The sequence below is a fragment of the Streptopelia decaocto genome, assembly GCF_964273445.1.
Source record: "Streptopelia decaocto genome assembly, contig: HAP1_SCAFFOLD_58, whole genome shotgun sequence".
Lineage (NCBI taxonomy): Eukaryota > Metazoa > Chordata > Aves > Columbiformes > Columbidae > Streptopelia > Streptopelia decaocto.
The window spans coordinates 131,428-152,008 of record NW_028115117.1 but is presented as its reverse complement, the minus strand read 5'-3'; the positions used below and the strand labels follow the sequence as shown (position 1 = coordinate 152,008).

Below are 20,581 nucleotides of genomic sequence, written 5' to 3'. Positions count from 1 at the left end.
TTAATACAAGCCAGAGGAACCACCCACTGCAGGATCTGTCTTTAGATTCAGTTCAAAGTTCTTGCTTAAACAGAAATTCCTAAAATCTGTAGCTAAGGGATCTGTAATCTCTGCAGCAGTCTCTCCTATGACCATCACTGCTGCCACTGAAAACACAAAGGTGGATAATTTCCTATTAGGAAATGAAGAAAGTCTGACATTTTCAAAACTCCGTGTTCCATTAGTACTACATCTGTGTTTTTAGTAATTTTTATCGCTGTACCACCTGAACCTCTGTGGTGCTGTTGTCAGTAGCGGGAATGTCAGCAGCCAGTCTGTGTTCTTCACATTCCATCCTACATGAAAACAGTGTGCGCTACAGAGCGGTTTTGCTACATTTTGGGTTGATTTTCTAGTGTTGCTATTGACAGTACAGTAACAAGTCACTGGAATAAAGACATGCGTCCCTCTCACTTTCTTTCCTGTAAGAAATGCTTGTTCTACTTCATAGAAAGTTTCCACAGGAAACAGTTTACTAAATGCCCCAAATCTTCACATGAACTCGCTGTTGTGGAACTCTTCTGTTTGTCTTTCTCCATTGACACCTGCAGGGATCGCTGTGGCACCCAGCATGGAATGAAGAACCAAACTGCTGTCAGAGAGTTCATTCTCCTGGGATTTTCCTATGGGCTGCAGGTTCAGACGTCACTTTACCTGATCTTTCTGGCCACCTACATGGTAACAATCACTGAGAATGCTGTTATTATCTTTGTGGTGAAAAGGAACCGTCACCTCCAAAAGCCCATGTATTATTTCCTGGGGAACTTGTCCTTCCTGGAGATTTGTTATGTCTCAGTAACACTGCCCAGGCTTTTGCTTGGGTTCTGGTCCCAGAGCATGACCATCTCATTCTCCAGCTGCATGACCCAGTTATACTTCTTCATCTCCCTTATGTGCACCGAATGTGTCATCTGTGACCGCTATTTGGCTGTGTGCCATCCCCTGCACTATCCAGCCACCATGACGCACAAGTTGTGCCTTCAGCTATTGATTCTCTCATGGGCAGGAGGCTTTTCCATCTCCTTGGTCAAGGTGTCTTTAGTTTCACAACTCACGTCATGAACCACTTCTTTTGTGACATCTCTCCCGTGCTGAGCCTTTCCTGCACTGACACGTCCCTTGCAGAGACAGTGGACTTTGTGTGGGCCTTGGTGATCCTGCTGATCCCTCTCCTGATCATTGTTTTCTCCTACTGCTGTATCCTGTCAACTATCCTGTGTGTGCCTTCAGCGCAGGGAAGGAGAAACGCCCTTTCCACTTGTACCTCCCATTTGGCTGTAGTCATGATCTTTTTCTCGGCCACTCTCTTCATGTGTGCCAGGCCCAGGAGGATCCATCCGTCCAAACTCAACAAAACAGTGTCTGTCTTTGATGCTGTGTTCACTCCAGCACTGAACCCTCTGATCTATTGTCTGAGGAACAAGGAGGTGAAAGAGAGTCTGAGAAAGCCCATGGGCACAAGCTGCTTTGCACACCAGTAAGTTCCGAGGATAAGGATACGGAGGAACATGGACAGGAGTGACAAGTGTCCTTCTTGAAATGTAGCTGAGTAAACCTCTACAGCTTGTTCATCACCGACTCCGTCATCACTGACTCATTGCACTGAAGTCCAGCAAGGAAGAAATGGTATCGTTTCTATGTGCAAATGTCTCCTTCCCATTCATGAGCGCTGTGACGCTGAATATTCTGCTACAATATCAATAAAATAAGCCATAATAGGACTTTGGCTGATGGATTATTTCCTTTTGAAAATCCTAAACCCTAGATTTATAGTTTTCAAAACCATGCAGTAATATTGGAAGTTGAAATAAATAACTTAGGCTTTTTCTATGGATAAGCAACGTTTAATCCAATTCCTTAATTGTATTCCTTAAACACGTGCTCATTAGAGCAAAAGCAAAACAGCGCTGGGTGCGCGGGGGATTCTCTCCGCCCAACACGCACCCTTTGAACAACAAGAGCTGTGCTTAAATACAGTGAGGTGTTACATGTTCATACTGACCCAGGAACGCCTGTACGTATTCATAACCTTTCCCGCTTCTCATTAAAATGAGTCTCAGAAACCATTTCCAGTCTCCTCTTGACCCTCCCTGTTCGCCTGCGCAGTGTCACTTGGTGGCTTTGAGGAGGGTCTTTGGGGTCTTTGGATGAGACTTCATAAACAAGTTTCATAACTTTTTACATAGAACTTAACCACCTTTCCTTTTTCCAGGTTCAGAGCCCGAGCCTCATTTGGTTACATCTGTAAACATTGACCATCTCGGCACGAATCACAACTGCATTTCTCGCCCTGTGAAGGTGTTTGTGCGCTGAGCTCCGAACGCAGCGCGGGCGGGGTGAGGTTCCTCCTGAGGGGATGAGGGGAGGAGGGGGCGGGGCCAACGGCCGGCGGCGCGCGGGGCGGAGGCGGCGAGCTGCGATTGGCCGCCGGGACGCAGCGGCCGTTCCCGCCTGAGCCTTCGGGCGAGAGACAGAGCGGGAGCGCGGGGAGCGGCCGGACAGGAGCCGCCCACAGTGCCCGGAGAGCGGGGATCTGTGACTGCCCGGGAACGAGCGACAGGAGGAGAGGAAACGGCCCCGGTGGTACCGGGTGAGGGTCTGACTGCAGCCTGGAAACTGTTCCTCCCGGCAAGGGCTGTGGGGCACTGAACGGGCTGCCCAGGGCAGGGCTGGAGTCGCCGTCCCTGGAGGGGTTTCCGCTGAGCTCTTGAGGGACGGGGGGCAGTGCCGGGGGTTGTGCTTGGACTCAGCATCTCCGAGGTGTTTCACAACCAAAAGGGTTCTGTTGCACACTCAATTTTCACATTGTCATGGAGCCCGAAGGTCACCCCGGGGTTTGGATCGGCGTGTTCTGGAACATTCTCCGTGGGTCAGGTCTGTGTCAAGAGTGCGGTGGAAACGGAAAGAGAGAAGGTGGAGAGAACAGTGGGGAGATGGAGGAGCAAGAGTGAAGGTGAATACAGAGAGAGCAAGTGTGTGCAGGTCAGCAGTGATCACCCAACCTGCCCACAAACACGGCACCAGAACTCCTGCACCCCAAAATACTCTTCCCAAACCTGCACGCCCAGATCCTTCCCCCAAACCCTGCACCAAAACCCCTGCCCTGCAATCCGCACCCCCAAATCCTCCACCCCCAGATCCTGTCTTGCACCCCCAAACCCTGCACCACCAAATCCTGCAGCACCAAACCCTGCACCCCAAGTCCTGCACCCCTAAATTCAGCCCTACCAAACTCTGCACCCCTAAAGCCTACAACTGAAATCTTGCACCCTCCGAAATCCTGAACCCTGAACACCTACACCCCCAAAACCTGCATTCCCAAACGCAGCACCCCCAGGTCCTGAACACCCAAACACTGCACCCCAAATTAGGCGTCCCTAATGCCTGCACCCCAAAATCCTCCACTCCCAAACTCTGCAGCCCACAAACCTGGACCCCCACATGTGCACCCCCAAATCATGCCCCCCTGAAACGCTGCACTTCAAAACCCTGCACCCTGAAACCCTGCCCCCCCAGACCCTGCACCCCAAATCTCTCACCCCACCTCCTGAAACCCCAAACCCTGCAACCCCAAAGAATTCACTCCCAAACATTGCACCTTCAAATCCTGTGCCCCAGTCCTATGCACCCCACACTCTGCAACTTTAAATTTCCCTCCAAACCCCTGCACCCCCAAACCCTGAACTCCCAAACTCTGCATCCCAAAACCCTGCACCCCCAAATTCTTCCCCCAAACCCTGCACCTGTAATTCCCTTCACCCCAAACCCCTTCACCCCAAGATCCTGCTGCCTTAAACCCTGCACCCCCAAATCATCTTTCCCAACCCTGCCCCCCAAACCCTGTCCCCCTAAAGCCTGACCCCTAACCCCTGCTCCCCAAAACCCTGCTACCCCAAATCTTGTACCCCCATATCCTTCCCCCAACACCCTGCAATCACAAACCCTCCACCCCCAATTCTGCCTCCCTCAAAACCCTGCACCCCCAAAACCCTGCACCACTGAACCTTGCACCCGAAACCCTGCTCTCCCAGTCCTCCCCCCCAAAATTCTGCATCCCAAAACCCTATACTCAAAACCCACATCCCACAAGTTGCACCCTAAAAACCTGCACTCCCAAAACCTGTACCCCCAGATCCTTCCCCGCCAAAATTAGCACCCTGAAATCCCTCACCCCAAACCCTGCACCCCAAATCCTCCAACCTCCTGCACCCTGAGGTTCTGAACCCCCAAATCCTGCTCCCCCAAACCCTGCCCTACCAAACCTTTCAGCCCAAACCCTGCCCCTCCAGATCCTTCTCTCCCAAATCCTGCACCCCCAATTGTGCTGTCCAAACTGTGTCCTCAAAGTGCTGACCCTTCCAAACCTGCACCCCCAAATTCTGCCTCCCCAAGCCTGCACCCCCAAACCCTATACTCCAAAATCCTGCACTCTCAAGCCCAGATCCCCCAAAATTCTGCCCACCCAGATCCTGTACCCCGAAATTCTCCCCCACACAAACTTACCCCCCCCAACCCTGAATCCCCTAATCCTGCTCCCCAGATCTTTGCCCCCAAACCCTTCACCCCCAAACCTGGCATCCCTAACCCTGCACCCCAAATATCTCACCCCCAGATCCTTCCCCACTGCCCTTCACCCCCAGATCCTGACCCCCAAACCCCCAAATCCTTCACCCCCAAACCAATGCAACCCACTCTCCACAACGTTAAATTTCCCCACAAACCCCTGCACCCCCAAGTTCTGATCTCCCAAACTCTGCACCCCAGAACGCTGCTCCCCCAAAGTCTGCCAACAAACACCTGCCCCCCAAGCTCTGCAGCCCTAAATCGTGCACCTCCTCATCCAGCCCCCCAAACAATGCACCCCCAAACTGCCAACCCCCAGATCCTGCACCCCCAGGTCCTGAACATCTGAACCCTGCACCCCAAAACCTGCTCCCCTAACTCTGCACCCACAAATCTTGCTCTGGAAAAGCCTTCACCTGAAACACTGCAACCCTAAACCGTACACCCCCAAAACTCTGCACCCCCAGCTCCTAAACCTGAACCGTGCACCCTACTCTCCTGAACCCCAACACCCTGCACCCCCAAATCCTGTGCCCCACAATCCTGACTCCCCACAGCCCATACTCCATGCCATGCACTCCAAAACCTGCACCCCCAAATCCTTCCCCCAAAGCATTTGCCCCTGAATCTTGTTCATCCAGACCCACCCCCCAAACCCTGCACCCCTGAACTCTGCTCCCCCAAACCCCGCACTGCAAAACCTTGTCAACCAAATCCATCACCCCCAGATCCTTCTCCCCAAAACCCTGCACCCAAAATCCTGCACCACAAACTCTGCCCCGTCCCAGTTCCTAAAGACATGTTTTGGGGGTTCCTGAAGATGCGAACCCTGCACCCAAAAACCCTCAGCCCAAAGCCCTGCACCCCCAAATCCTGCTGTACCCAACCCTTCACCTCAAACCTCTTCAACCCAAGATACTGAAACCTGCACCCCCAGTTCTTGAACATGCGAACCCTGCACGCCCAAACCCTGCCCCCCCAAAACCTACATCCCAAATCCTGCACCCCCAGGTCCTGAACTCCCAAAATCTGCACCCCCAATTCTGCCTCCACAAGACCTGCACCCCCAAACCCTGCTCCACTAAATCCTGCACCCCAAATCCTGTCCCCCACAAATGGCACCCTAAAAACCTGCAACCGCAAATCCTGTCCTACCCAACCCTTCACCCCAAACCCCTTCACCCCAAGATCCTACTGCCCTAAACCCTGCACCGCCAAATCGTGCCTCCCAACCCTGCCCCCCAAATCCTGTCCCCCTAAAGCCTGACCCCTAAACCCTGCTCCTCAAAATGCTGCTACCCCAAATCTTGCACCTTCCAACTCTGTACCCTCTTACCACCAAAGCCTCACCCTAAAGCCCTGCACCCCCAAATCTGGCCCTACCAAACCCTTCAGCCCCGCACCCCAAGATCCTCCTACCCTAAACCCCCAACACCCTGCACCCATAAATCCTGGAACCCCAGATCCTGCACCCAACACCCTGCACCCCAAAACTCTGCACCTCCAGATCCTAAACCCTTCACCCTGCCCCCCAAATCCTCCCTCCCCAAACCCTGCACCCCAGAACCTAACGATCTCAGATCTTGCACCTCTAAATCTCTGCACTCCACAACCCTACACTCTCAAATCCTGCACCCCTATATCCTGCCCCCCAAACCCCTGCACCTCCAAACCCTTGACCCCCAAATCCTGCAACCCTAAACCAGGCACCCCCAAACCCTTCACCCCCAAACCCCTTCACCCCCAAACCCCTTCACCCCCAAACCCTGAACCCCCAAATCATGCACCCCCAGATCCTGACCCCCAATCCCTGCACCCACAAACACTGCACCTCCAGATCCTGCACCCCAAAATCCTTCTACTCTAAACCCTGAACCCCCAAATCCTGCACCCCTATATTCCTCTCTCACAAACCCTGCACCCCAAAACTCTGCACCCCCAAATCCTGTCCCTGCAAATAATGCACCCGAAACCTTGAGCCCGCAAACCCTGCACGCTCAGGTCCTGAACCCTGCACCCCCAAATCCTTTAACCCCCAAACCCAGCAACCCCAGACCCTGTACCCCCAGATCCTTCCCCAAACACCCTGTACACCCAAACCCTGAAACACCAAATCCTTCACCCCAAATTCCTGCCCTACCAAGCCCTTCACCCAAACTCCCGCACCCCCAGGTCCTGCACTCCAAAACCCTGCACCCCCAGATCCTTTCTTCTTTCCTTCCTGTTGCCTGCAGCCCAAATCCTGCCCTACCAAACCCTGCACCCCAAATTCTGCCCCCCAAACCCTGATCCCTGAAACACTCCACCTCCAAACCCTGTACCCCCAAATCCTTCCCCAACACCCTGCACCCCCAAACCCTGCATCCCCTAACCCTGAACCCCAGGTCCCTCACCCAAAACCCCTGCACCCCCAAACACAGCACTCCCAAATCCTGAAGTCCCAGTTCCTTCCCTTCCGTACCCTGCAGCCCCAAATCCTGAACCCCCAAATCCTGCACCTTTAATCCTCTACCCCCTTGACACTGCTCCTCCAAAACCTGCACCACCAAATCTTGCACCCCTGAAACCTCCCCCCTCCAAACCCTGCACTTCAAAACACTGCACCCCCAAATCAGGCACCCCCAGTTCCTGCACCCCATACCCTACACCCCAGATCCTACCGCCAAAACTTTGCAATACTTAGTCCTGCCCCTCACACCTTGCACCCCCAAACCCTGCCCCCCAAACCCTGCACCCCAGATCCTGCATCCCCAGATCCTTCCCTCCCAAACTCTGCACCTCCAAAATCTGCACCCCAAGATCCAGATACTGTAAACAGCGAACCCTCAAATCCTGTACCCCAAAGGCAGCCCCCCCAGTCCTGCCTCCCCACACGCCGTACTCAAAGCCCTGCACTCCAAAACCCCACACCCCCTAACCCTGAACCCCAAATCCCTTACCCAAAGCCCCTGCACCCCTCAAACCCTGCACCCCAAAATCCTGCTCCCCTAAATCTTGGACACCCAAACCTTGCACCCTCAAATCTTGCACCCCCAAACCCTGCACCCTGAAAGCATTCAGGCCCAAATCCTGCACCCTAAAATCCTGCACCCCCAGACCCTGAAACCCAAATCTTGCACCCTAGATTCTGCATCCCTATTAACCCTTCACCCCAAAACCCTGCAACACAATATCCCACACCCCCAATTTCAGCCCTACCAAACTCTGCACCCCTAAACCCTAAAGCCAAAGTCTTGCACCCCCTAATCCTGCCCTCGCAAATCCTGAACCCTGAAACCCTGCCCCCCCAAACCCTACACCCCAAGATCCTTCCCCCACCTCCTGAAACCCCAAACCCTGCACCCCAAAGAATTCACTCCCAAACCTTGCACCTCCAAATCCTGCACCTCAAAGGCCTGGAAACCCAGGCCCTTCAACCCCATCCCTGCAACACCAAATCCTGCACCCCAAAACCCAGCAACCCAGAATCCTGCACCCCAAATCCTGCCCTACCAAACCTTTCACTGCAAAGCCCTGCACCCCAAGATTGTGCTACCCTAAACACTGAACCCCCAAATCCTGCAGCCCCAGATCCTTGCCTCCCAAAACTCTGCACCCCCAAATCCTGCACCCCAAATCTCTCACCCCAAATCCTTCCCCCACCACCCTGCACCCTCAAATCCTTCACCCCCAACCCCTGCACCCCAAAACTCCACACCTCCAAATCCTGAACCCTGAAACTCCACACGCCCAAATCCTGTGCCCCAGTCCTATGCACCCCACACTCTGCAACTTTAAATTTCCCTCCAAACCCCTGCACCCCCAAACCCTGAACTCCCAAACTCTGCATCCCAAAACCCTGCACCCCCAAATTCTTCCCCCAAACCCTGCACCTGTAATTCCTGGAACCCCAGTTCCTGAATGCATGAAACTTGCACCCCCATAACCCTGCACCTCAAATCCCTGCACCCCAAAACCCTGTTCCCCCAAATCCTGCACCTCTAAACCTTGCACCCCCACATTTTGCCACACCAAACATTGCACCCCCAAACCCTGCACCCCCAAGCTCTGCACTTCAGGTTCTGTACCCCAAAATCCTGCAGCTGCAAAACCTTCATGCCCATACCCTGCATCCCCAAGTTCTGACCCCCCAAAATCCTCCACCCGAGAACCCTGCACCCCCAAATCCTGCACACACCAACCCTGCACCCCAATCCTGAACCCGAGTTCTTAAAAATGTGGAACCTGCACCCCCAAACCCTCGCTCCCACCACTTCAAAAACCTGCACCCCCAAATCCTGCCTTAACAATCCCTGCCCCCCAAGATCCTCCCACTCTAAATGCGTAACACCCTGCAGTGATGAATCCTGCACCCCCAAATCCTGATCTCCAAACCCTGCACCCCCAGAACCTGCAACTTCAAAAGCAGCACCCCCAGATCCTGCCTCCTACAACCCCAAAACGCTGCACCCCCAAATCTTGCCCCCCAAAATCTTGCACCCCCAAATCCTTCCCTGCCAAACAATGCACCCCCAATCCTTGACCCCCCCAAATCCTGCATCCCCTGGGCCTGAACACCTGAGCACTGCACCCCCAGACCCTGTACCCTAAACCCTGCACCCCCACAGATCATGAACATGTGAAACCTGCACGCCAAACCCTTTCCCCCAAACCCCGCACCCCCAAATCCTTCAACCCTACTTCCTGAACCTCCACATCCTGCCCCTCAAAATCCTCCACCCCAGATCCTTCCCCCAAACCTTTTACTCCAAAATTCTGCACCCCAAAACTCAGAACTGCAGAACCCTGCAAACCCAAATCCTGCAAACCCAAGTCCTGCACCCCTGAACTCTGGACGCCCCAAATCCCTGCACCCAAAAGTCTGTCTCCCAAACCTTCACCCGAAACCCCTGCACCCCAAGATCCTGCTGCCCTAAACCCTGAACCCCCAAACCCTGCATCCTCAGATCTTTCAATCCCACACCCTGCACCCCAAAATCCTGCAGCCCCACATCCTTCAGTCCCAAATCTAGCACTCCCAAACCCTGCACCCCCATAACGCTGCAACCCAAATCTCTGCACCCCCAAATCATTTTCCTTCAAATCCTGCACCCTAAAACTGCAGACCCCAACATCTTGCACCCCCAAACCCTGCACCCCGAAACCCTGCACCCAGAAACCCTACACCTCTAAACCCTGCACCCCCAAATGCTGCCACATCAAACAACGCAGCAGCAAACCCTGCGCCCCGAAACCCTGAGCCCCCAAGTCCTTCACCCACAGGTCCTGAACACACGAAACCTGCACCCCCAAACTCTGCACCCAAACCCCTGCACCCCCAAACCCTGCATGCCCAAATCGTGCACCCCCAGCTTCTAAACACCCAAATCCTGCAGCCCCAAAACTTGCACCCCAAAAGCATGCACCCTCGAATCCTGCACCCCAAATTCTGCCCCCCAGCCCATCCCTCCAAACCCAGCACCCCCAAAGCCTGCACCCCCAACCCCTCACCCCAAATCTTGCACCCCCAAATCCTGCCCTACCAATGCCTTCGCACCAAGATCCTGCTACCCTAAACCCTGAACCCCCAATTCTGGCACCCAAAATCCTGCAGCTCCAAATCCTGTACCCCCATAACCCTGCCTCCCCAGTCCTGCCCCCTAAATCCTGCACCCCAAAACTCTGCACCCCCAAACCCTGCAACTTGAAAAGCTGCACCCGCAGATTATGCCTCCTACAACCCCTAATCCTGCACCTCAGAGCGCTGCACCCACAAACCCTACAGCCCCAAACCCTGTCCCCCCTAACCCTGCCCCCCCAAATCCTGCACCTTAAACCCCTGCATGCACAAGCCCTGCACCCCCAAATCTTGTCCCCCCAAACCTGCAATTCAAAACCGAGCATCCCCCAAACCCTGCATGTTGAAAACCTACAACCCCAAAAGCTGCACTCCAAGATTCTGGCCCCAACCCTGCACCCCCAAATCCTGCACCCCAGATCCTGAATCCCAAACCCTTCACCCCCAAATTCTGCTTCCCATAATCTTTCACTCCCAGCTTCTGCACCCCCAAAGCCTGCACCCCAAATCCTGCACACTAGGATCGTCATTCCCAACCCCTGGTCCCCCAGTTCCTGAACATGCAAACCCTGCACCCCAAATCCTGCCCTACCAAACCCTGCACCCCAAAACCTGCACCCCCAGGTGGTGCCCTACCAAACTCTTCTCCCCAAATCCCTGCACCCCAGGATCCTGCTGCCCTAAACCCTGAACCCCCATGTCCTGCACAACCAAACCCTACACCCAAAGATCCTTCCCTCCCAAACTCTGCATCCCCAGGTCCTGCACCCCCAAATCCTCCAACCCGATTTCACAAACCCTCCAGCGCTGCAGCCCCCAAATCCTGCATTCCCAAATCCTGCAATCGCAAACCCTGCACCCCCAAACCCTGCACCCCCAGATCCTGCACCCCAAACCCTGCACTCTCAAATCATGCACCCCCAAAACATGTGCAACCTCAAACTGTGCACCCCCAAACCATTCACCCCCAAACACTGCACCCCCAAATCCTGACTCTCCAGATCCTGCACTTCCAAAACCTGCACCCCAAATCCTGCAATCCCAAACCCTGCACACAGAAACCCTGGACCCCCAAACCTCTGTACCCCAAATCCTGCCCCTAAGTTGCACCTTGAAAACCTGCACCCCCAAATCCTGTCCTACCCAACCCTTCACCCCAAGATCCTGCTGCCCTAAACCCTCCACCCCCACATCATCCCTCCCAACCCTGCCCCCCAAACCCTGTCCCCCTAAAGCCTGACCCCTAAACCCTGCTCCACAAAACTCTGCTACCCCAAATCTTTTACCCCCAGATCCTTTCCCCAACACCCTGCAATCACAAACCCTGCACCCCCGAAACATTCACCCCCTAACACTGAACCCCCAAATCCTGGAACCCCAAACCTTGATTTCCCAAACCCTGCACCCCAAAACCCTGTGCTTCCAAACCCCGCACCCCCAAATCCTTCACCCCCAAACCAATGCAACCCACTCTCCGCAACGTTAAATTTCCCCCCAAACCCTGATCTCCCAAACTCTGCACCCCAGAACCCTGCTCCCCCAAATTCTGCCAACAAACACCAGCCCCCCAAGCTCTGCAGCCCTAAATCGTGCACCTCCTCATCCAGCCGCCCAAACAATGCACCCCCAAACCTTCATCCCCAGATCCTGCACCCCCAGGTCCTGAACATCTGAACCCTGCACCTCAAAACCTGCTCCCCTAACTCTGCACCCACATATCTTGCTCTGGAAAAGCCTTCACCTGAAACACTGCACCCCAAAACCGTACACCCCCAAAACTCTGCACCCACAGCTCCTAAACCTGAACCGTGCACCCTGCTCTCCTGAACCCCAACACCCTGCACCCCCAAATCCTGTGCCCCACAATCCTGACTCCCCACAGCCCATACTCCATGCCGTGCACTCCAAAACCTGCACCCCCAAATCATTCCCCCAAAGCATTCACCCCCAAATCTTTTTCGTCCAGACCCACCCCCCAAAACCCTGCACCCCTGAACTCTGCTCCCCCGAACCCCGCACTGCAAAACCTTGTCAACCAAATCCATCACCCCCAGATCCTGCTCCCCAAAACCCTGCACCCAAAATCCTGCCCTGCAGACCCTGCACCCCCAAATTCTGACCCCCAATCAATGCACTTACAAACCCTGCACCCGCAGATCCTTTCCCCCCAAACCTGGCATCCTGAAATCCCTCACCCCAAATCCCTGCACTCTCAAACCTTGCACCCCCACAAAATGTGCACCCCCAAATCCTTCCCCCAAACACCCTGCACCCCTTAGTCCTGTACCCCGAAATCCTGCACCCCTAAGTCCTGAAACTTCAAACCCTGCACCCTCATCCTTCCTTACCTAGCCCTGCAGCCCCAAATCCCTGCGCCCCCAAATCCTCCAACCCCCACGTCCTGCACCCCCAAGTCCTGAACACCTGAACTCTGCACCCCCAAGCCCTCACCCCAAAGCCCTGCACCCCCAAATCCTGCCTCTAAACCCTGAACAACAAGGTTCTGCACCCCAAACCCTACTCACCCATATCCTGCACCCCAGATCCTGCACCCCAGAACCTTGCACCCCCATATTGTGATCCCTACACCCTGCACCCCCAGGTCCTTCCCTCCCAAAACCCGTACCCCCACATCCTGCACCCTTCAAACGCTGCACCCCAAACCCTGCACCCCCAAATTCTGCAGCCTCAGTTCCTTAATGTGTGAAACCTGCACCCCCAACTCTGCACCCCCAACTCTGCACTCCCATATCCTCCAGCCCCACATCCCGAACTCCCAAACCCTGCACCCCAGAACCCTGCACCCCCCAAACCCATTCACCCCCAAATCCTGCACCCCAAACCCTACCGCCTAAACTTTCTACCCCCAAATCCTGCCCTTCCAGGCTGTCCACCCCAAACCCCTGCAGCCCAAGATCCTGCTACGCTAAACCCTGCACCCCCATATCCTCTTTCCCCAAACCCTGCACCCTAAAACCTGGCACCCCAGAACCCTGCAACCCCAAATCCTGCACCCCCAAATCCTGGCCCCCAAACCCTGCACCCCAAACTCCTGCATCCAAAGATCCTGCTGCCCTAAACCCGGAACCCCCAAATCCTGATCCCCCGGAACCTGCACCCCCAGACCCTGTAGCCCGAAATCAGGCCCCCAAAACCCTGCCCCCCCAGCCTTGCACCCCCATCCTTTGTGGGGGACGAGGCCCCCAAGAACCACGGTGCCTCACACCAGAGGCACAAAAAGCGCTTGAGCAAATGGCAAGAAAAGTGGATAGATCAGAATTGCCGGTTCCTCTTCATGTCTGTAACACGAATAAGGAGCTGGCAGGACTTTTGGCCCCGTGGAGCACGGAAGAAAAGGATCCGTTGTTAGGATTAGAATGGATATTTGTGACCAATCCAAACCAAACCCATCGTTCAGAGGCCGGAAGCCATTGCCAGGTGGCAGTGAAAGGACTGAGCCGATATCTGACCTTGTCTGGGTCGTATGTTGGTGAAATTGTGATCCCCATTTCTCTCCATCTGTTTGAACAGATCCTTCTCAAACACGACGATCTGGGCTCAGCTCTCGCCTGGATTCCGGTGCGGGTGGACAGTCCTTATCCACCGCATCCCGTATTTAAACAACCTCCCCTTGCAGCCCGTGTCAGTTGTCAGTGAGCGTCCGTTAGGTGCCATAACCATTGTCATGGGTGCGAGTAGTCACTCCCGCAAAGGAGGTTTTGTGTGGTTTGAGCAGGGTCAGTGGCATTCATAGCTTGTTGTAGCTGAAGGATCAGTTCAAATTTTAGCGTTGCAAGCGGTGACAGCAGCGTTACAAAAGTGGCAGAACCGCCCAATTAATCTGGTAGCAGATTCTCTTTATGGTCAGGAGTTGTATGAAGAACACATAGAGCGCTTGTGCAGCGAGTTTCCAGCTGCTTGTTGTTTGGGGCATTATTGGATTTGTGGAACGTGTTAGATTATAGGACAGCGCCGGTATTTATAATGCATATAAAAAGCCACTCTGACCTACCAGGTGGCCTAGTTGAGGGAAACACCATCACAGACAAACTCGTGGCGGTGACAGACGTGTCTCCTTGTGAACAAGCCAGACAAGCTCACGAGTTCTTCCATCGATCCTCAGCATCGCTCCCCAAACAGTTTGCACTTCCCAAGGAACAAGCTGGATCCATTGCCGCAGTTGTCCTGCCTGTGCCCGCATGGCGCCTCTGCAACAAAAGGGAGCGAATCCTCGGGGCTCGCAGCCAGGTCAGTCGTGGCAAACTGATATTACTGAATTTGCAGCGTTTGGCCGACAAAAGTACATTGGTGTGTCCATGGCCACCTGTTCAGGACTGTTGTGGCTACAGCTTTGACCTCAGCAAACGCAAAAGCGGGAAAGCGTCCTTGATTACAAGCCTTTGCTGTCATGGGAGTTCCTGCCCAGATCAAACAGATAATGGCCCCGCGTACCGTTCTGACACTCCTGCAACCTTCCTCGTCCAGGGGAAGGTGCAACCCCTGTTCGGAGTCCCTTAGAACTCTACTGGCCAGGCAGTTATTGAGCGTGCACACGCACCTGGGAAAGCCTTTTGCCCGTTCTGAACAAACAAGGGGAATTGGTGTGGGTGCAGAAGAGGTTTTGCTGAAGGCATCGTATGTGCTGAACTGGCTTAATCCTAAAAGTGAGACTGAAACGGAACCTGTTGTTATGCACCATATCAACAATGTCAAAGGTCTTTCCAAAGAAGTACCTAAGGTCGGTGTGTTTGATCCGATAACACAGCAATGGGAAGGTCCTGTGTCGTTGATCACCTGGGGAAGGGGATGTGCTTGTGTTTCCACAGGTAACCATAACAACGGGTGGATTCAGCCCAGTGGGTGAGGCCTTGGCTGGCCAGCAAAGAAGAGACCGATTGCAGTGGTGACGACCCTGACCCTCAGACGTGTTGTCGCTTTCAGCAGTGGATGCGGCCGGTGTTGAGCTTTGCAAAACAGAGCAGCGATTAATGGTTTGTTATTGGCCATGGCCACAGTTGTGAAGTTTGATGGAATGTGTCGTTTGAACTTCAAAGACCATTCAGAATCTATACATAAAAAGATAACAGATTTGCAGAACATGAAAATAACAGAAGATGTTGGTTTTTTGGGTTGGATACTTTGGTTAAAAGGAATATCATAAACAGGTCTGTTCTTGTTAACTGTAATTGAATTAGCTGTAACATTCTTACCCTGTATTTCACACGGTCTTCAAAGCACAATACGGCGTGTTGTGAACATTCTATTAAATGAAAGAGGGGGAGGTGCAGTGGCAGAGCCCCCCAGGGGATGGGGCCGTCGCCAGCCCGGCCAGGAGGTGAAGCCGGAGACCAAAGAGACAAAAGGAATCCTGTAAGAAGGTACCAGCCAATGAGCAATCGCCGACACGCGCGTGCAGAGCGCGTGGACAGTGCGTGCAGCCAATCACGTCACTGGATAGCGCGTGCTGTAACCAATCCCGTTGTTGCACGGCGTGTGGACAGGGCAGCTTTTGGTCTAAAGCCAGCGTGGTCGGACAGTCAAGGGGAACCCTGTGAACATCACTTGGTGTGTCCGGTTCTTTTGGTCTAAAGCCAGCGTGGTCGGACAGTCACGGTGAACTCTGTGAACGTCACTTGGTGTGTCCGGTTCTTTTGGTCTAAAGCCAGCGTGGTTGGACAGTCACGGTGAACTCTGTGAACGTCACTTGGTGTGTCCGGTTCCGTCTCTCGCATGGCAGCAACATTGAACGGCTGCAGTTTCTGTGTTTTGGTGACCCACACTCTCTCCAGTGCACAGAACGGGGATCCTCTGTGCAGCGACAAGGCCTGTGAGCACAATGCAAGTTGGGCTGCGTTAAAGCAGTAGAGCAGCACTGGATAATGGGGGGAGGATCAATAAGTGTGTTAATGACGTGGATCACGGGAGGAACATGTATTGCAATCCAGGAGTACGTGGACTTCATATTTTCTTTCATTGCTTTGATGCTGTGTTTTTATAGAAGACCTACATGCTTGTAAATGGAATTTGCTAGATTATAGTAGCACACTGCAGAAATGAGTCATCTCTCTGCAGAATCTTTCTGGGGCTTCTGCCTGTGATCTCTGAGACAAGCAGTTCTTCCCAAATTATTTACTTCTCCAGACTGTTTAATTCTTAGCCTTATGTTGCAGAACAGGGAAGCTCCATCCGGTGTGTCTGACCTGTGATGCACGGTGCATGCATCGTGCTTAATGCACCAGAAGTTATGTTCTGGATTCATTTTAATGAGAGTAAATAATTGGATGGGTTCTTATCACACTAAACAAATGCATCGCACAACTTTGGAAACTCTCTCATCTCTTTTGATCAGCCATCTCTATTTGTTTAATGCTGAAACAATAGGAACTCTTATTTAACCCGTTTTCCCACTCTCCATTCTCTAAGCTGAGAGACTGCGCTGAGGCGCTGCTCACAGAGTTGTATTGAAACATCCATAAACACCAGGGAGTTCAGAGCTTCTCAGCTGTGGAACGCGGGTGAATTGGGCTTCTACTGTTTGCTTCTTTGCAGAAGAACCCGCAGCACAAGCTGGAACACAAGCACAGTTCACTGCCAGGACAGCCAAGTTGTTTAATACAGCTCAACCTCGGGAAAAACAACCAACCAACCAAACAACCCCAACCCAGCAATGGGTTAAAAACAATAGTAATAAAACGCTTTCAGCCCTCGCAGCTGCTGTAAGCGAGGAACAGCGTATGTGCAGCTGGCTGTGTGTTCCACTGAGCTCTTCATTTGCTCACACTTGAGGTCTTGCCCGTGTCTGTGATCATGTTGCTTGGCCACTGCAATCTTGCACCCACTTTGTCAAACGTTTCTCAGCTGAGGTGAGACAGCGGCAGTGGTTTGTATGCTCCTGTACCTTACAGACTGACAAAAATGCTGGATGGGAAGTGGATATTTTAATGAGTTCAGTAGGTTTTATTGGGAATTCAGCACGGTCTAGTGTGGTCTTACTGGATCTCCATGTTCTGCTGGCTCCACTCAGAGCTGGAGTATTACAGTGAAAACGGGGAATATATTTAGGTGTCACTGGAGTGTTTCTCAGCATTTCAAACGGCTACTGAAGTACATTGTTTCTATAGTTTTTCTTCTTTCCCCATAGGAATATGTGTGCACAGTAATGTTTTCTGTTTCAGATCTTAACGATTTTATACTGACCATTTATTCTTCTTTTTCTTTTGATCAGAAATCCTCAGGTAGCCATTTGAAATACTAGGATAATCAAGTCAAATAATCAAGAAAAAGCAGCAAAAAATGCAAAGATTCTCTCTGAATTCCTGAAGAACAGACAAAATCCCCCTCTGGTACATCCCCCTCTCGTTTCGACAAGTCTAGTTACTGGAATATGAAAGATATTGGAATACAACCTCAGAATGAGTTTTAATTCTATTCCCTCCAGCCCTCCAGAGAACACTCATGCAGAAATGTGTTCTCCCAGTAAGAAAATCCAAAGAAAGATTAAAAAAAATGATGACAGGCATGCACACAATGTTCCTTTTAGAGCATCACAGGGTCATTTTGGTTGGAAGAGACCCTCGTATCATCAAGTCCAACCGTAAACCCAACACTGTCATTACCCCATGTCCTGAGAGCCTCATGTCCGTCTGTCCAACCCTCCAGGGATGGTGACTCCAGCACTGCCCTGGGCAGCCTGTTCAATGCCCCACAGCCCTTTGGGGAAGAAATTGTTCCCCACATCCAACCTCAACCTCCCCTGGCGCAACTTGAGGCCGTTTCCTCTGCTCCTGGCGCTTGTTCCTGGGGAGCAGAGCCCGACCCCCCTGGCTCCAAGCTCCTTTCAGGCAGTTCGGAGATCAGAAGGTCTCCCCTCAGCTCCTGTTCTCCAGCTGAACCCCCCAGGTCCCTCAGACGCTCCCACCACACTTGTGCTCCAGCCCCTCACCAGCTCCGTTCCCTTCTCTCCACTCAGTCCAGCACCCCAAGGCCTTTCTTGGCATGAGGGGCCCAGAACTGCCCCAGGATTGGCGGTTTGGCCTCCCCAGGTCCCAGCACAGGGACGGTCGCTGCCCTGGGACTGCTGGCCACCCCAGTGCTGGGACCAGCCAGGATGCTGTGGCCTCTTGGCCACCTGGGCACACGCTGGCTCATGTTCAGCCGCTGGCACCAACACCCCCGGCGCCTTTTCCAGCCGCTCCTCCCCAGCTGCAGCGTCCATGGGGTTGTTGTGACCCACGTGCAGGACCCGGCACTTGCCCTTGGTGACCCTCAGACACCCATCCAGGCCGTGAGCTGCAGCTTCTCCAGGAAAATGCTGGGGATACAGTGTCAAAGGCTTTGCTGAAGTCTCAGTAATTCTTTAATAAAGGTAGTCGAAAAATCCCTTGGAAAGCAAAATGCAGGAAAGAGGTAAATCTTGAACCTGAACCTTTTCCTCTGTGATTAATGTGATGTAATTTATTTTCCGATAAAATAAGACATCTCAGTAAAACGGGAAAAGACAAAAGGTCTGTTTTGGGACTTCCTGTATAACTTTTTCTTCCCTTTGCCCATGCTGAACTGCCCCATACCAGTTGAAGCACAACTTGCCAATTATTAACTTTCATTTTACTGTTAGGTATTTTTGGAGGTAAATTTAGTAATGAAGTATCAGAAATACAGGCCACAAAGATGATTAAGGGCCTGGAACATCTTTCCTATGAAGAGAGGCTGAGGGAGCTGGGACTGTTCAGCCTTGAGAAGAGAAAGCTCAGGGGGATCTTATCAATGTGTGTCAATATCTGACGTGCAGAATGGACAGGAGGGAGCTGGACTCTTGGGGTGCCATGATAGGGCAAGAACAAATGGGCATAAACTTAAAAACAATGCGAACACAAGAAAAACACTTTTTAAATCTATTTTTTTTACTTGTGTGAGGCTGCTCAAAACCGGAGCAAGTTGCCCAGAGAGGCTGTGGAATCGGTGTCTGTGCAGATGTTGAGCCCTGACGCAGCCAGGACGGCTCTCAGGACAGGACGGGCTCGGCCTGAGCCCGGGCTTGGACCAGCCGAGCTCAGGAGGGTCCCTTCCCGCCGAGCAAGCCTGTGATCCGTGACATCCTGAAAACCGCTGTCCTTAGTTTCCAAACCTGACTTATTTTATGTTGGAATCTTGTGTAATGGATAAAAATTTCCACTTCAACACATTTTGTGAAACTCAAAAAAACCCTCAGCATTACTGGATTTAAAGAAATTGCAAACTAGACAAGAGCAGCCATCTGACCCCTGTTATTTTAACAGCCTCGAGATATTCCAGCTGGGCACCGAGCGCCTCCGTTGTCTCAGTGTAGCAGCCGTACCCACAGCATCAGTACCCACAGCATCAGTACCCACAGCATTGGTACCCACAGCAGCGGTACCCACAGCATCAGTACCCACAGCAGCAGTACCTGTGGAGGGGTTGCTGTTAGATGGAGATTTGTTATTGAACCAGCCAGGAATTTCAAGGCTGGGAACACGACCTGCCATGGGAGAGAAGCAGCTCCGAAATAACCAGGCCCCAACATGGTGTAAATCAACGGACTTCAGCGCGTGGACAGCGCGCGAACATAGATGATATCCAGTTAGCGAATGCCTGCTTGGAGTGTGGATGCGTAATCAGAGAATAGTTGCATATATAAGGAGGCTTGTTTCTGTAATAAATGACTTTGCGTGATTCACATTGAATTGGGATGCTGAGTCCTTTATCATTCCAACAAGTACCCACAGCAGCAGTACCCACAGCATTGGTACCCACAGCATTGGTACCCACAGCATTGGTACCCACAGCAGCGGTACCCAGAGCAGCCGTACCCACAGCAGCAGTACACACAGCAGCAGTACACACAGCAGCCGTACCCACAGCAGTGGTACCCACAGCATTGGTACCCACAGCATTGGTACCCAAATGCCCGGCGGAGCAGACAGGAGCAGTAACAGCAGCAGCCGCTCCCAGCCAGGATCTCCAGCCTCGTTTCTTACCATCTCGAACAAAGGCAGTGAAGAAAGTCCATGTTCTACAGATGATTTTCTTGCTGATTCCAGAGATAAAGGTACTGTGTCACTCTAAAAGTTTAAGAGTGCTTAACTTTAACCCGTTGCTACGTGCATGACCATGTAGTAAAAGAGGGACTTTGTTTCCCACATCCATGGAGAAATGGTGTAATGCTTTTTTCTTTGTAAGTGATCTTTTTTTTTTCTGGATTGTTCCAAAGACTCCGTGTGCACACATCTGTGCTGCTCTGTAGTTAAAGCTGCATAGATATGACTGAGGAATGTGCTTCCCAGACAAGTTTTTGGTTTTAAATAATAGATTCTTCAAGTACTGTGAACAAGTTGAAGAATCGAGAGTGCACAGCGACAGGTGGAACAGCAGAAATAGGCCAGTCCTGCTGCTTGTGTCAGGTAT

General features: G+C 52.6%; 1 protein-coding gene across 1 annotated transcript; it reads left to right on the top strand.

The window, feature by feature from the left end:
• Positions 1 to 615: 615 nt before the first annotated feature.
• On the top strand, positions 616 to 1,520 carry LOC309452925 (olfactory receptor 6B1-like; the record flags this gene model as incomplete). The annotated part of the gene is given in 2 exon segments (XM_082077580.1): positions 616 to 1,090; positions 1,093 to 1,520. Coding segments are annotated over 2 exon segments (903 nt in total).
• Between the last annotated feature and the right edge of the window lie 19,061 nt (positions 1,521 to 20,581).